Here is a 17,282-nt window from a genome sequence, read left to right as displayed (position 1 = left end):
TTTTTTTTTTTTTTTTCCAAGGCAGGGTTTCTCTGTGTAGCCCTGGCTGTCCTGGAACTCACTTTGTAGACCAGGCTGGGCTGGAACTCAGAAATCCGCCTGCCTCTGCCTCCAGAGTGCTGGGATTAAAGGTGTGTGCCACCACGCCCAGCTCCTTTTTCTCAATCTTAAGCAGTCCTTGAAACCTTTAACTTTTTTTTTTTAAGGTTTTGATTGCTTTGTTAAAACACTATGATCAAAATCATCTTGGGGAGAAAAAGCTTTATTTCAGCTTGAGTGAGGTTCCATATCACAGTCCATTATCAAAGGAAGTGAGGACAGGAACTCAAGCAAAGCAGAGACCTGTGGAGGAGGACTGCTTACTGGCTTGCTCCTCAGTCTGCTTTCTTAGCACCCAACGCCACCAGCCCAGTGAATACTGCTCAAAGTGAGCTAGGTGCTTTCACATCAGTCATCAAGAAAATCCACTTCAAATCAAGTGAGCAAAGCCCACACGAACTCAAAGAGACTGAAGCAGCAAGCACAGCATACACAAGAACCACACCAAATTCTCTTGTGCATGTATTCCAGTTTTCAGCTTAGTATTTTTATAGGACTGCAGAGTGTGTGAACAAGTGGGTCTGAGTCTTCTGCTTTCTCTTGGGCTCTTTTTCTTCTGTTGGCTCGCCTTGTCCAAATTTCTCACCTTGTCCAAATTTGATTTTTTAAAAATCTTGCTGTAATTTATTTTGTGTTTTGTTATCTCTGAGAAGCTTGATCTGTTCTAATAGAGACAGAAAGGGAGGATTCTGATGGGAGGGGCGCTGGGGAGGAACTAGGAGGAGTAGAGGGAGGGGAAACTGTAATCAGGATATAGTGTTTGAGAAAAGATTATTTTCACTAAGGATTGGGGAACGCACTAGCAGGAACTTGGTTTTACCCTTACCACTGAGAATAGTAACTGGCACATATGTATTCAATAAAAATGCCTAGGTGTTGTTACCAAGGTGACTCAGTGGGTAAAGGCGCTTTGCTGCCAAGCCTGATAACCTGAGTTCAATCCCTGATACCCACAAGGTAGGATTGCTGCAGGTTGTTCTCACAGTGCCCACCTCCCCACACAGAAATGCCTAGGTGTGTCAAATAAGTAGTTTGCAGCATGTTAGTGTTTACTTTCATTATGTGCAACACATGGAAGAAAAGTGAAGTAGATCACAATCTTATCACTTAAAATTAGCTTCATATTTTCCTTCTTATATATTGCCCAGCCTGAATATTTTCAGGCTTATAATGTAATTGTGGAGTAGCAAACTTTCTGAATTTAAACTGGAATTGGTCCTGTTGACAGATTCTACCCTTCTGAACTGAAAAACAATCGGGTTACTTCATTGCATTTGATTGCACTTATAAAATACGCAGAGTGAAAGTTCAGAAGAGAGAATTTTGTGATATTTACGAGTACCCATTTTCTTGACATTGTACAAGGGTTCTTACTACTTTTACAATAAAATATTTCTAATAATTCTCAGTGATACACAAGTGTAATTTGTACTGTGTTTATCATTATCTCTTCTATTGAATATCTAGTTGTAACAACTTCAAGCTCCTCTATGCAGAAGATTTTCACTGGGTAAGGTTGGTAAGATAGGTGTGTAAGTAACATGTTAGTTAATGGATACAAGTAGAAGTGTGAAGGAGAGTTTCTGAAGCTGAGACTTGGGATTACTCAGTGCTTTCTTCCATCAGTCGCATGTGCTTCATGACTGCACTGAGTTGGAAAGTTCCTTAACCCTAAGTAATTTAAAATTTTCTTCCTTAAAATATTTCCACAAAATCTTTGTTCACTTGATAAATGTTAAGTTTTCAGTAAAAGAAAGCCAGGGATTTGGGCATAATTTCAGTCTCTTAGGGATTATCGGCAAATTTTAAGCACTCTTTTTAAATTTATTCCTTAATTTATATTTTACTCTATGTATCAATGTTCTGAAAATTGGATTGAACATATCCGTAAGTAAGATTATGTTGTATATGTTATATGTATCTGGATGCTAGTAGACTTTACAGGTTTATATTACCTTCAGCTTTAATCTTTTCTTTATTGTAACTTCAGGAACTTCCTGTTATATAAAATGAGCCCGTTCCTTCCAATCATAGTGTTTTTAAGTTTTAAATTCCATTTTTGATGATGTATAAGCACAATAAAAATTTTAGTGTTATGCTGTGCTGGGACCAAGATTGGGTATTGTTATACCATGTCAGCCTGTTATAACGTGTGGCCTCTTAACATGTTTAATGTCACTTAGAAACCATTCCCATGTTAGGAGAAACTCAGTGTCTGGATCTAGATCTAGATGATGACAAATGTATCATTTGGGAAGTGGTTATTCTCATCTTCACCTGTTTTTATAAGACTTCCTTATGAGAAATCTTGACTTTTCTGATGTCTCTGTATGCTATGGCATATGTGTGTGTGCACTCACACACACAAGCATGTACACAGACAAAGGAACTTTCAGAGCAAAGTTATGATGGGAACCGTCATTTCATTCCTTATATTTCTGGTGCCCAGTTATGAGTCAGCGTGTATGCCTGTTTATATAATTGTCAAAGTTGGAATTTTTACCATCTTAGAAACTTTTAAATACATTTTAAAAAATGTATTTTAATTGTGGTAGATCCTGTTGAGTAGGTATATCCACACCCATTTAACTTATTTAGCTTGTCTTCAGTTGCTGTTTTTTGTTTTGTTTTGTTTTGTTTTTATTATACTTTATACATTGAAATGCTTAATAGTTTCTCTGTGGAATATGGTATTAAAGTCTTTAAAACTTTAAGTTGCTCTTACTTAGCCTCATATTGGATAACGGCAGTGACTTACTGGCTAACGTGGTATGATAGTTTTACAAAATGTTTTTTTGGTTTATAGGAATTTTAAAAATCATTGTTGAAATGTTTTTGCCTCATATGAACCACCTGACACTGGAAGAAACTTTGTTTTCCCAAGTTTTACCAAAGGTACAGTTATGATGTTAATTTACACACCATAGAAGTTATTAAATCTAGTCTCAACTTTATATAATCCATTTCTAATTTTCTTAACTCTTATTTTTCTAGTATATCAAACATACTTAAGTACAAATAAGTAGTAAAAATAGTTCAGCCTTTGCACTAATTTGAGATAACCTTCATAAAATAGGGGTGTATTACAACTAGGCTTTTTGTATATAAAGCTGTTCTGTGTTATAGCAGCTCATTGTGGAGTTTGGGACCAGATAACTTGAGTAGCTACATAAATCTAGATGCATGATGTTTTTATCTGTGAGTTCACGACTATAAAGTGGTTCTTCTATTTAAAAAGGTGAGCAGTCAAAATATAAGTGAGTGCTGCCTGGTAAGGCGGCACACACCTGGAATCCCAGCAGTTGGGAGACAGAGGCAGACAGAGCTGAGTTCAAGATCAGCCTGATCCACATAGAGAGTTTCAGAACAGCTGGGGCTACGTAGAGAGACCTTGTCTCAAAGAAAAAAAACCAAAAACAAACGAGGTATATAGAAGAATTAATTAAAGATTCAGTATAAATTCATTGCTACTACCAAGAAATTTGGTTGATTAAAGCTGTTGTCTTTTATATTGCAGACTAGTACTTGCTCAAATGAAATTTGAATGAGTTTTTCTATTTATATTATTAAATATATTTGATACCACAGAAATTAAAAGCAAAGCAAGCTCAAGGCTTTGTTTATGAGTCTGTATTGTAGAAATACTTTTTTTTTTTTTTTTTTTTTTTGGTTTTTTTTGAGACAGGGTTTCTCTGTGTAGCCCTGGCTGTCCTGGCACTCACTTTGTAGACCAGGCTGGCCTCGAACTCAGAAATCCACCTGCCTCTGCCTCCCGAGTGCTGGGATTAAAGGCGTGCGCCACCACGCCCGGCCGTAGAAATACTTTTTATGTTTACTTTTAAATTAGGAATAGTGAGTGACTGTGACAGTGGATAGGTTTTACTAATAAATAATCAGATTTGTCTTTTCAATTATTCATTTACATCCTAAATGTTGTCCTGTCCCAGTCTTCTCTCCCAGAGTTCTTCACCCTCTCCCCCCTCCCCATCCTCTCTGAGAGGGTGCTCTTCACCCCCCCAACCCCCACCTCACACACACACACACACACACACACACACACACACACATTCTCCTTCCTGTGGCATCAAGTTTCTACAGGATTACGCTCATCCATTCTCTGCTATATGGGACCTTAGACTAGTGTGTGTATGTTCTTTGGTTGGTGACTCAGTCTCAGGGAGCTTACAGGGATCTGGGTTACCTGAGACTGTTGGTCTTCCTATGGGTTTACCATCTCCTTCAGCTCTTTCAATCTCCCCTAACTCTTCCATAGGGGTCCCTGACCTCAGTTCAATGGTTAGCTATAAGTATCTGCATCTGTCTTGGTCAGCTGTTGGCAGGGCCTCTCCTGTCTGCAAGCACAACATAGCATCAGTAATAGTGTCAGGGTTTGATACCTGGCCATGGGATGGATCCCAAGTTAGGTCAGTCACTGCTCCATTTTTCCTTGCACTTTTTTTAGACAGGAACAATTCTGGTCTAACTGGGAGTCTGCATTTAGAAGAAAGCAAATTGATCCTTATTTATCATCTTCCACAAAGTTCAAGTCCAAGTGGATCAAGGAACTCAACATAAAACCAGATACACTGAATCTAATAGAAGAGAAAGTGGGAAATAGCCTCGAACACATTGGCGTAGGGAAAATTGGCACAGAACACCAATGGCTCAGGCTCTAAGATCAACAATTGATTCATGGAACCTCATGAAACTGAAAAGCTTATGTAAGGCAAAGGACACTTGTCAATAATACAGAATGGCAACCTACAGATTGGAAAAGATCTTCACAACCCTACATCTGATAGAGAGCTAATATCCAAAGTATATAAAGAACTCCAGAAGTTAGATTCCAAAAAACCCAAATAACTCAATTAAAAAATGGAGTACAGAGCTAAACAGAGAATTCACAACTGAGGAATCTTGTATGGCTGAGAAGCACTTAAAGAAATGTTCAACTTCCTTAGTTATCTGGGAAATGCAAATAATCAGATTATTCTGAGGTCTTCATTTTTTCCTTCAATGATAAATCTTTTTCTAGTGATTTTTATTACTCTGTTTATAAGCTGATTTGTTTTCACAGAGTATAAAATTGTTTGATGGCATGATATGTGAATTAACCAGTGAAGCCAGAGAACTCTCCAGCCAAAATTTAGAAATCCAGGTCACCATAAGGAACATTTTACAAGTAAGTGAGTGTATTAGAAAGAGAATGGAGCTGGGTGTGTGACATGCTTAAGGCTGGAGATGCTGGAGATGAAGAGCAGACTGGGATATAGTGAGACCTTGTCTCAAAAAGAGAAAAAAGTGATAGATATGTATGTATGTATGTATGTCTATATCACTTTTTATTTTTTGGTTGCAGGGGTGGTACCTCAGGCATGCATGTTGTACTTGGGGAATTGAAGCTGAAAGATTACTATGAGTTGAGGCCAATCAGGGTTAGAGAGTGAAATCTTGTCTTCAAGAAGCAAAATAACAAACCATACCTTCTTTATGAAATGGCATAATGCTGGAATTAAATTTATGGACTTAAATACATATATAAAATCTGAAATTTTTTATATAATTTTATGTTAGCTATCTTAGAAGACAGATCAAGATGGCACCCTGAACTGGGTCATGATTCTAATTGTTCTGATAGAGTGAAGGTCACTGAAAAGAAAGAGACACAATGTTTTCTTAGTGCTGTGGGTCCAACACTTAGAATGCAGTCTGATTCCTTTGTTGCATATACAAAAGTATATCTTCAATCAATTTTCCCTGATTTACAGGCAATGGTGCAGATCATAGGAGGTTTTACAGGATGTGTCCATCATGTCTGTGCCACACAGAAATCTGTCTTTCTAGGAAGTATTCAAAGTCTTCCCTCATCCATCCTGCATATAATTAAAAGTACATTTGTACACTGTAAGGTGAGTAGTTGTAGAGTGTAAATAGCCTGGACTCAGTAGGAAGATGTATGTATGTATGTATGTATGTATGTATCACTCTTTATTTCTGGGTAGCAGGGGTGGTACCTCAGGCATGCGTGCTGTACTTGGGAGATTGAAGCTGAAAGATTACTATGAGTTGAAGGCTGAATAGTGTTTATGCATAAGATTTTACATTTTAGTTGATGTTACTGGGATAGGCTTTTCTTTGGAGAGAAGACACACCTTGTTTCATGGGTGACTAAAAAGTGGCTCTTTGAATTGTATTTTTCCTTCCTAAAGGAAAAAAAAAAGTAAATATTAGTGTTTAACTATAGGAATCTTGAAATTACTCTGTTAGATAGCAGCGGGGGATTACTTAACTCAGTCCATCTTAGCAGTCCTAGGCAGCTTTAAAGCTTTAAGGCCTAGAGTTTATAGGACATAGGCATCAATATTTGCTATCAGTGTTTGTTGGTTAAATGACAAATGATTGCTCATTAACTAGTCTTGTGTGTGGTGATGGGGTACAAAAATGTTCACTTTTTACATTCTGTATGTATCAAAATAGATTTAATAAGTGTGATTCTGTCAAAACATTAAACTTAGGATCTCAGGCTCTGGTAGCATAGGTTAAAGTGTGAATTTTGAGCTGTTTGTGATCTAATTGTTTCTCTCCATTTATACTTTGTGATCAGAACAGCGAATCTGTGTATTCTGGGCGCTTACACCTCGTGTCAGACCTTCTCCAGATTCTGTTCAAGGAGGCCTATTCTCTCCAGAAGCAGCTGATGGAACTGCTGGACATGGTTTGCCTGGACCCTTCAGTAGATGAGAATAACGCTTTGATAATGGTAGAAGGTGAGCAAAGAATTACTGACTACAATAGGATGCAAACTGGCTATAGCTCATTAATCAATTAAATCATCAAGCTAATGTTTCTGTTGGTACATGCTCTCTTGTTTATGTGTAAAAGTAATCTAAATCTTCCTAGATAAATGTTCAGTTTTTTACATTTGTAAAATTAGTTTTTATACTTTAGTATGGATCTAAATATCCAGGTAAAATATATAGTAATTTCCACACAAAAGATTTAGCAAATAAAGGATGTATGTTACTATATCCTTTAAGCTACTGTATTTTCTGAGAAAAGCTACTTTATTTTCTGAGAAAATCTTTAGATTTTACATCTTAACCCATAGCAAGAAGAAAGAGAAAGAAAAAGGGAGTTTAAATTCCTTTCTGGAATTGTATGTGCATGTGTGGGCTTATGAATGTATACATGTACACCCGGACATCTTTATTTTAATGAATATCCATTTTACATATATTACTCATTTTTTTTTTTCTTAGCTTGGAACTAAGCCCAAGACTTTACTGCTGTTTTGTTCTACAGAGTTGCTAATTTAATTATTCGCCAGGTGTTACGGCACAGGCCTGCATGGCACTGGGGAGCTTAGCAGTAGGCCTTGCAAGTTCTAGGGGAATCTTGAGCCACACAGTAAAGCCCTGTCTCACAAATACAAGACAAGACAGTTACTGATTATAACCTACATCATTGATTTCATCACTCATTAATGCATTATGATCTAGGATCTTAAAAATAATTCAATAATATAGGCAAGCAAAGATTATAGTCCTAACTTTAGTGTAAAGAGAATAGGTCGATATTTGTGCACTTACGAAGTTCCTTTTGCTCTTAAGTAACCTACCTAAAAATCTTTTGGTTTAAAATGTTTCCTTATTCACAATTCCATGTGCTTGCAACTTAGGCTGTTATTATCTCTAATAATTGTCTATGCACCTGGCTCATTTTTGTATTTGCAGCTAAGAGCTTCACTCGCCTCTGGCTGTTTGCAGAAGCCTGCATGGTGAGAACGACATATGCATTTTAACCTAGGCTGAGCCATTATTATGGCTTTAGGGCTCCTAAGAATAGCAAGGGAGGACACGTTCCAGCACACCAAATCTTGGCTCGATTTGCTTTGATTGTTGTTCTTTTCTTGGAGAAGTGTGGCTGCAGGCAGGGCAGGTGGGGCCACGTTTACAAATTAGCTCATGCAACCACAAGTGTAAATGGGTTGCAGTAAATTGATTGCAGTTCTTGTTAGGTTTTCTTAGCAGTGTAATTTTTTTAAAGTTATAATTGAATCTATAGACTATTTGAACTATATAGGACAGAACTTTTATTTCACTGAACATTTTATAATAGGATATAACTTTTATTCAACTGAACTGTTTTGATATAATTGTCATTGGGAAGATGTAAACTACAAAATCAATATTTCATTAGTTTTGAAACCTTAAAAGTATGAGATTTATTTTTAGTAATTATTTGATTCAGTTATTTTCAAACTAGTAAATACATGAATTCAGTCACATTTTGAGACATTCACTTGATCCATTTAAATATAAGAGAATGTCATTTCACATAACATTTGATTATCTTGAGTTGTTTTCTCCTCTTTTGTAGTTATTCATTCGTTTTTGGATATCTGCTCTGTTATCTCCGGTATGGACCAAGCATTTCATGCCAATACTTGGAAGTTTATTATTAAGTAAGTTTGTTAGGTTTTTTTTTTTATATTATATTTTCTATATCCCAATTCTAAAAAGTTAATGGTTTTTAGATTACATTTGAAAAATTTTATGTGGTTGTATAAAACACTCATGGCTCTGCTGCATCGTAATCCAGATGTTATACATGAAGCTCCAAACCAAGCTGAACTCCTCTATACAACTCTTCAAAACAAATCAAACAAACAACAACAACAACAAAAGGCCCCCCTAGAGTTGTAGCTAGTTAGCTGGTATTACTGAAATAATGAACCACGAACCAGAGTGTGCCTGAATCATGTGCCACTGCTACTGTTGTTAGGTAATTATCAGTATCAAATATGAGCTCTGAGCTCATTTTTCTGAGCTCACAAATTAGTAACTATATCTGGAGTTGACAGTAAACTCTTTGTTAGATGCACCTGAGTTGTTCAACCCTAATTTTACTTATCAAATACTTTGAAGTTAAATTGAAGCTTTTTAAGGGTTAATATGGAGAGTGCCTATAGCAGCTACTAGATGCTGAGGGGTGAGAAGAAAGGTTCTTGGCTATAGGAATAAGAAGAAGCCACTTTGTTAATTATGTGTAACGTATGAAAAGTCAGTGTAACCCATTCAAGTTTAATAAGTATTTTCCTTGTTCCCTCAAGATGTTAACTTGGCAAAAAAGTGATACAGTATCACTTAGGAGCCATAATGTGTGCACCTGAGTCCTGGAAATTGCCAGCTAGTTTTTGGACCATTTGGTTAATTTTTATTAACCTTAGTTTGTTCATTTTAAAATAGGATAATGGTAGCACTGTCTTGATGATGTTGCACTAGATACTGAGTTCCTTGTTGTGAATTGCTGAATCCTCACATGAACCTAGTGAGTGCTGAGTGAATTAGCTGCATGGCCCCCTCACCCCACCAAAACAGCATTGTTGTCATATAGCCTCCACTCTCGGTCCTTTCTCGTTCCTCTGTGTTCAGACTGATATATTTAAAATGTACACTGGATCGTATCACTCGACCTCTTCAAAGCTCCCACTGTTAAGCGTAATAGCTGAAGCCTTTCTAGACACTCCTTCCTTCTCCAGCCCCTCTGCTACTATTGGCTTTCTGCTCTCAGTTCTTCAGGCAGAGGAAGTCCCCAGTCCCAGGCCTTCCACAGCTTGTCCCTCTACAAAGGCTCTTATCCTCAGTTCCAAGGTGCACCATTAACATTCATAGTATATAGGACTTTCTCTGCTTAGCATTTATCACAACGAATTATTCTGTTCTGATGGATATTTAAGATATATATTCCATACAGATAGGGCAAAATTTATGTCCATTTGATTTATTTTTTTATTTTCAAGACCTAGCAGATTGCTTGACAAATAGAAGTTCAGTTAATATTTTCAAAAGGCAGAAATTTAGCCTCTAACTTGAAAGGTAAAGTTGACACCTCTTAATTGTGCCATGTTTAATACAGTGCATTGTATTGTTGAAGTGTTCTATGGGCCTGAGTTGTTAGAGGCGATCACTTGTCATTTCTGGTGATTTCTCTCTCTCTTTATCCTTAGGCAGAGCCTCAAACACCACGCGGTTATAAAGAGCCAGTTGAGACACAAAGAGATCATTTCTAGCTTGTGTGAAGACATTCTTTTCTCCTTTCATTCTTGTTTACAGTTAGCTGAGCAGATAACACAGCCTGCTGCACAGGTAAATGTTGTCCAGTGACACTACAAAAGGGAGATATTATTTTGGCAGTTATTGAATATTATGTGAACACATAGAGCACGGTTTAGGGTTTTAATTTTTGTTTAAAAAAATCTATAGAATTATTTACAGCTCATAATTACTTTTTACCCAGAGCACTATGTTACATTAACTCCTTTCATTTCCTATGGCATTACCTGCCTACCATCTTTATGTTCTTAGTTGTTGGTCAGAGCCTTCTCCTCAGAATTCTTTTGTTCTTTTCTGCCCTAGAGCAAAGGTATTGTTTCTGTGTTTTACATTTATTTAAGGTCTTCCTAATATAGACATTATCAACCCTTCTGTCACCAGTGCATTACATTAACAGTATGTGTGTGTGTGTGTATGTATATGAATGTGCATGCATGTGTATTTATTTTTTTAAAATTGATAGATACATTTCTTTTGATTTCAGGAAGTTACAGTGTTGGATTGGTATCATGTTTATAAAGTAAGACTGTATTCTAAAGATGTAGAATAGAGTTCTTGGAAGTTACCATCTTCCTATAAAAGTATTATGTAGAGTGACTTTTGTTTTAGAGTATTTTGAAATTTATTTAAATATCCCTGAGTTACAAGAATAATGGTCCCAGGAACTAATATGTAACTTTTATGGGAAGATGAGTTGAATATTTCATCTCCAAATGGCAGTAACACAGCTCCTCCTTTTATAGACCTATAACAGGCAGAAGACTCCTTTGTGTATGTGTTCTTCCCCATCCCAGTCTTGGGGATAGAAAGGTTTAAATTTAATTGAAGTTCCCAGTCTGGTGGCAACTATTGTTAGAACAGGGATAATCAGAAGGACAAAAGAATGTAAGATTTTGTAAAAGAATGTAGAATTTTGAAAATGAGTTCTGAAACACAGAAGTGAAGGATAGTCGTAGTAGGTTCTCATTTTTCTTACCTTTTTCCTTTCTTTTTTTTGATGCCTCCATTACTCCTTTCGTTTTCTCACTTCCTGGTTCCCTTTCCATTTCCCAGGACAATACTGAAAGGAGAGCTTACTTACTGAGTATTCTATATTAATGGCAGAGAACTTGTCCCCTTTTTACCTTAGCTAGTGAGAAACTAGTATTTCTCAACTTGGGGGCCAAACAACCCTTTCACTCGGGTCACCTAAAACATGGAGGACACAGATGTTGACATGATTTATAACAGTACAAATTACAGTTGTGTAGTAGCAATGCCTTACTTTTATGGTTGGAGTCACCACAGCATGAGGAACTTTATTAAAGGGTCACAGCATTAGGAAGGTTGACAAGCACTGTTGTAGACCTATCTTCAGTCCCAACCCTCTTTTAATTTTCTTAGCTTGATACCACAGATTCACCAACTGGTAGTTCAAAAGTAAAATTAGGTTCCTGGCCAGGAGATAGGAAAAACCCAAAGAATAGTACAGCCTGTAATGGCAAGCTGAAAGGAAGTTTGGTTCCTAGATAGAGTAGCTATTTGTTTATGAATATATATTTATACATACATACATATGTGGCTGATAATGTGACCAGATCCATTCACTAAATGAAAGGGAGTTCTAGGATAGCTTGTATTTCTCTAGTCTTTCACTCTCTATTTCTAACCAGCAGTGCCCTCCGCTGTTCACTGTTGATATTTAGGGAGTTTCTACAACAGAATACCTGAAACTAAGTCATTTGGAGCTGACAGCAATTCATTTCTCACAGCTCTGAGGTCAGGGAAGTTCAAGATCAAGTCATAGCAGATGGATAGTGAGGACTTCCTCTCAGCTCCAAAAATGTCACCTTGCTGCATCCTCATGTGGTAAAAGAGCTAAGACACCCCGATGCACCCTCTATTTATAAGGACACTCATCTCAGTTATGAGATAATCACTTCTTCAAAGACTAACCCTGAATTACCGTCTGCATTTCCACCTTGCCGCTGGGGTGTTAGAATGTTGCCGATGTGCTGTACAGGGGAGGCAAATGCTTTGGCTTTAGGCTATGTTTCTTCCTCGATGCTGTCATGCCCAGCCACCAGTGGGTGGCTCAGGGAAAGTGAAATGCAGTCTAAGATAGGGGTCCCAGGATGAAGGCTGTGGTTCTCAAACTCCTACGCTCCCAAGTGCCTCTGGGAACTTCGAGGAGTTGGGACTGGGAGTCTGCAGTCCTGTGATGAGCCAGGGGTTGGGGTGGGGTGGGATGGATGGGGGTGATCAGGCTTAGCTTGGAGTGAGTGCCAGGAGAATGGGGGGGCTTCTGTGGAGACTAAGTATCCTAGTATCACAGTAAAGCCAGTGAATTTAATTCTAACTATGGAATGTAGATATATTACTCTCTGCTTTCTGGGGCTGCCATTAAACAACAACAAAAGCTGAACAGCTTAAAGACAACAGAAAATTAATCTCTTCACCATTCTAAAGGCATCGAGTTCTTAAGTGGCAACAGGGTTATGTTCTATCCAGGGATGTCTGTTCTGTGCCTTTCTCTTAGCTTCTGATGCTGCTGGCAGCCTGTGGCATTCCTTGGTATAGACTCCAGTCTTTGTATCCATCTTCATATGGCATGCTTCCCTGTGTCTCCCCATCTCAAGACACCAGTCAGGGGTGAAGAGTGCCCTGAAGTGTGGTGTGGCGTAGACTCACTATGACTATGATGACCTTATCTCCAAAAGATTGAACATTGACTCAGGCTTCTCATCTTAAACCTTTATCCACCATTCATTCACTCATTCAGTTTCAGAAATATGTAAAATTTATTTTAAGACACTTAATAAATTCTTATAATAGCCATTATAATTCTTTTCTGGCAGCGGTGCTGAGAAGGCTGCTGGTTACTTCTCAGTATAAGGACCCTAGTATGTGCATGTATGTGCATACCTTCCCCCTCCCCCATACATATAATTCTAATTTAGGTTGATAGAGTGCCTCCTTGGGGTAAGGGATCTAGCCCAGGGTGTCTTCACACTTAATTCTTCTCCCCTTTCCATCTACGTGTGGGCCTCCATACATTGCTTATTAAGCTTCTGTATTTAGAAAATAAGCACATACTCTGGTAGCTGTAGTCTCCACTTAAGGTTTATTTTCCATTATGTTTAGATTTTACTGTATTTAATGAAAGGAAATAAAGTAACTCATTTTAAAACTCAGAAAGAACATGTTTTTCTGGCTTATATTTCAATCTTATTTTAATAATTAAGTAAATCATATAGGGATTTGAATGTGTTTATATTATTTACTTGGGCTTTTTTTTTTTTTAAGATACTAAAATAAAACCTATAGATTTAATACGTACTACTTAGTGATGAAACAAAAGTAAGGCTTCAACCAGTCTGGATGATTTTTTTTCTTGTAATCAAAGATAAGCACTGGGGAACTGGGAATGTTAAACACACGGGTGAGTCCTTCAAACAAAAGGATACATAACCTGTTATTGCCTAGAAGGCTGGGAGTGGACCTGGTTAATAGCCTGGTAACCTTTCTGCTGTCTTTGTAGGCTGGACCCCCCCACCTACCCCCACCCAGACCCTTACCATAAGCTTGCTTTTCTCAAGCTATAGAACCCATTTTTATGGAAAGTATCACAGATACCATACTGACCATACTGGAGTTTCGTTGTAGTCACGTGGATCTTTATTTCTGCTTACTTTGTTCCTTTAAGGGATTTATGTAAGTTTTATTGTACATGGGTTGAATTAAATATCACCAGGAACAATTTCTCCAAATTGTGATGTGATTAAAGATGCCTAAAGTCAACTACTCAGGGTTAGACTTCCAAAGTTTGTATCAACACCCGCTACTTAGTTGTGTTGAACTGAACTGCCCTTTTGCCTCCCATACAGTTGCAGAGACCCCAGCAGGGAGAACAGGCTGGGTATGTTCTGCTTCACCATGGTGGTGCCAGGTTGCTAAGGGAATCTGTGCTGATAATAAAAGTGGACATTAGTATAGATTCATCTTTAATCTCTGTTTGGCTCAGTGGGTAAGAGCACCCAACTGCTCTTCCGAAGGTCCGGAGTTCAAGTCCCAGCAACCACATGGTGGCTCACAACCATCTGTAACAAGATCTGACGCCCTCTTCTGGAGTGTCTGAAGACAGCTATAGTGTATTTACATATAATAAATAAATCTTTAAAAAAAATTACTCTGGGGGAGTAGTGAGGCGTGCATCATGCATGCATAGTGTGCATGTGTAGGTCAGAGGACAGTCATGGAGTTGGGTTCTCCTACTTTTATGTATAGTCTGGGGATTGAACTCATCTTGAGGCTTATGTGGCAAGCACCTTTATCTCTTGATCATCTCTCCAGCTTTTATTCTCTGTTATAAAACAGTTATAATAACTGTTATTAACAGTTCATGTTAATAATATAAAAGAATTCCATTTACACAGTCTTTACTGCAGAAAACTTTCTAACTGTTTGTAATGAAAGTCAGATGTAAATGGATTATCCCATGAATGGATAACTCAGGTTTTGATTAGATTAAATTAGGATTTTGCCTTATTGGGGAAAGAACCAAACATAGTCAGCTAACATTAATCTTAAGATAGGCTATCTTCCTGTGAAATAATTCTCAAAATTAAAGATAGTTTGTTTAACTTAACTTTCTGGTGCTAATTTAGAACTCTGTCCATGCTTGGAATTTTTGTGACACGACAGTGCACATGCCCTGCTTTTCATACTGTATTACAGTGTATGAGTATACCATTAATATTTTTATTTACTGTGTAAGGGATGCTTGGGTCACTTAAGTTAAAAAACATTGCATTACCTACTTGGTGCTGTATTTTGATAGTCTATAGATCTAGAAAGTTGATAGTCAAAAAGAATTTAACAGCTAAAACTCGTAATATAAGTGAGCAGCATCATTTTATGCTTCCACCAGCAGTTAGAGAATGTCCTTATTACCCCACTTCCTCCCCAGCTCACAAATACTATGTGCATGTCGTTTTAAGCTTTGGGTCAAGTAGCCTGCAGTCCTTCTTATCCCATGAGATAGATAGTTAGGGTGTACTTTTTCAGTCTTAATTCATGGGTAGTTGTATCTTCTTTTCTCCCCATTGCCTTTTTTTTCTTTTACCTTTTACATATCAGTCACCTTCATCTTTTGATTAATTTGATCCCCATATAGCAAAGAAGTATAATAAGTTATTTAAATTTCACATTCAAACCAGTAAGATTATAAGTTACAATTCCTATTTAATAATGCAGAATTTAATCGGTAAAATATCTCTTGTTAACTGGCAGGAACAAAACAATACAGAGAATAAACATGTTTTCATGGAAAATTCTATAATCCCTTTGTTTACTAAGTTGTTTTAGAAAATTATGACTCATTAACAGGTTTATAATTTTATATTTATTTCCTTTTGGCACAGGATAATGCTGACTACAGGTTATTTCAAAAAATACTGAAATTGTGTCGTTTCTTTGCTAACTCCCTTTTGCACTACACTAAGGTAAGGCTCTTTTTATAATACATAAATGTAAAACACTAAATTTTAAGTTGTCTTTTTGTGTATGGCAGGGTGAGCTTCCATGTGTGCACATGTGGAGGTCAGTAGTTGACATGGAGTGTGTTTTCTGTTTCTCTCCATCTTGTTTTATGAGGCAAGGGCTCTCACTGAACTTGCTATTTCTGTATCTTGCCAGTGAGCTCCGGAATTTGCTTGTCTCTGTCTCCCAGTGCTGGGGCTACAGCATGCTGTGCCCGTTCCTTTGAATGTACTTTTGAAGTTCATTTTGAAGATCTTATGGTTTAATATTATTTATGTTTCTATTATATTACTTATATTGTTAGTGTCATCATTGGTATTTTAATTTAATTTTCTGAAAGTTATTTCTATAAGCTAAACAATTTCTATACCAATGTCAATTTGAGGAAAATAAGTTAATTTCTATTTAAATACTACTTACAAGTTATTTCTATCACATTTCTGAGTTAAGTTCAACTTCAAATGTTTACACCTTTCGCATGTGTCTCACACACACACATGCATACACACAGACTCACTTTGGGTAGTCTCAGAATAATTATGATACTTGAAGTTATGAGAATAGGATAAAGAAGTTATATAAGATTGTTTGGAGAGATGAGCAAGTAGCAAAAGGAGTGTTTTTATTGACAGGTGTTAGTGATTTTTTAAAAAAACTATTACCCAACTTAATATTTTAAATTTTATTTTATTCTTTGATGTTTTCATACATATGCATAGTGCACTCTGCTCATTTTCACTCCCCATTAGTTTTTCCTATCCTCCTCCCACTCCTTTCCTGAAGAACTTCTCCTAAGTCCCCTCCCACATTCATGTCTGCCTTTTTTCTCTGTCTTTTTTGTTGTTGTTTTTTAAAGATTTGAAATTAATTTTTTCTCTTCCAACATCTCAGTCCTCCTACATCCCTGGCCACTCAACTTTATGATCTTTCTCCCTCAAAAACAAAACAAAACAACAAAACAAAAAACCTGAAAAACAAATACAACTTTCTCCCCAAACAATGCTGAAACTAGACAGAAGAGATGCTGAAACTAGACAGAAGAGATGGGCCTCAGTAGGAGGCAGCTGCTAATGTGGGTGATGGTGGCTCTGACAGTCAAGTCAGGATGCATAGCCTCAGGCTCTATCTCACGGAAGCTTTTTATATTTGAATGTGGCATGTCCAAGTTTTTATTCTGTATGTTATTGGGGTGGGAGGGGGGGTATGAATTAGAAAGTCATGTGTCAACAAAGAATGAGTAGAAGTTTTTTATTTCAGGAATTTCTTCCTTTCCTGTCTGATTCTTGCTGTATTTTGCACCAGCTTTATCTGCAGATATACAGGTAAAAGGGTTTCTTTATGGTTACTAAAGTGACAGTGCTACTTCCTTCCTGTACACGGAAGTGCTTATCTTAATTAAAATATTACAGTGACTATTTAAAATGTTTCTGTAAAGTTTTACCCACTTGTTTAAAATACTGGGAGATGGACACTTTTGAAGGATACAGTTCATGTGCCCTTTACTTGTTTTTTAACTAGTTCCTTAAAGTGACTAATAAATAATTGGTA

General features: G+C 37.1%; 1 protein-coding gene across 2 annotated transcripts in view; it reads left to right on the top strand.

Annotated features, from left to right (window-relative positions):
- Firrm (FIGNL1 interacting regulator of recombination and mitosis) overlaps positions 1-17,282 on the top strand; it is a 44,240-nt gene that overhangs the window by 1,905 nt on the left and 25,053 nt on the right. Inside the window, exons 2-10 of one of the 2 annotated variants that reach the window (XM_021158161.3) lie at positions 1,947-1,986; positions 2,906-2,994; positions 5,177-5,281; positions 5,868-6,008; positions 6,704-6,866; positions 8,479-8,563; positions 10,109-10,247; positions 15,617-15,697; positions 16,992-17,056. In XM_021158161.3, coding sequence (XP_021013820.1) covers positions 1,947-1,986; positions 2,906-2,994; positions 5,177-5,281; positions 5,868-6,008; positions 6,704-6,866; positions 8,479-8,563; positions 10,109-10,247; positions 15,617-15,697; positions 16,992-17,056 — 908 coding nt within the window. Of the gene's footprint in view, positions 1-1,946; positions 1,987-2,905; positions 2,995-5,176; positions 5,282-5,867; positions 6,009-6,703; positions 6,867-8,478; positions 8,564-10,108; positions 10,248-15,616; positions 15,698-16,991; positions 17,057-17,282 lie in introns of those variants that run through there. The other variant, XM_085842549.1, reaches the window with a different exon arrangement.

Source organism: Mus caroli, unplaced genomic scaffold (genome assembly GCF_978045245.1).
Source record: "Mus caroli unplaced genomic scaffold, Mus_caroli_1 scaffold_1, whole genome shotgun sequence".
Taxonomy (NCBI): Eukaryota; Metazoa; Chordata; class Mammalia; order Rodentia; family Muridae; genus Mus; species Mus caroli.
Note: the sequence above shows the minus strand (reverse complement) of the source record. Positions and strands in the feature narration are given on the sequence as shown.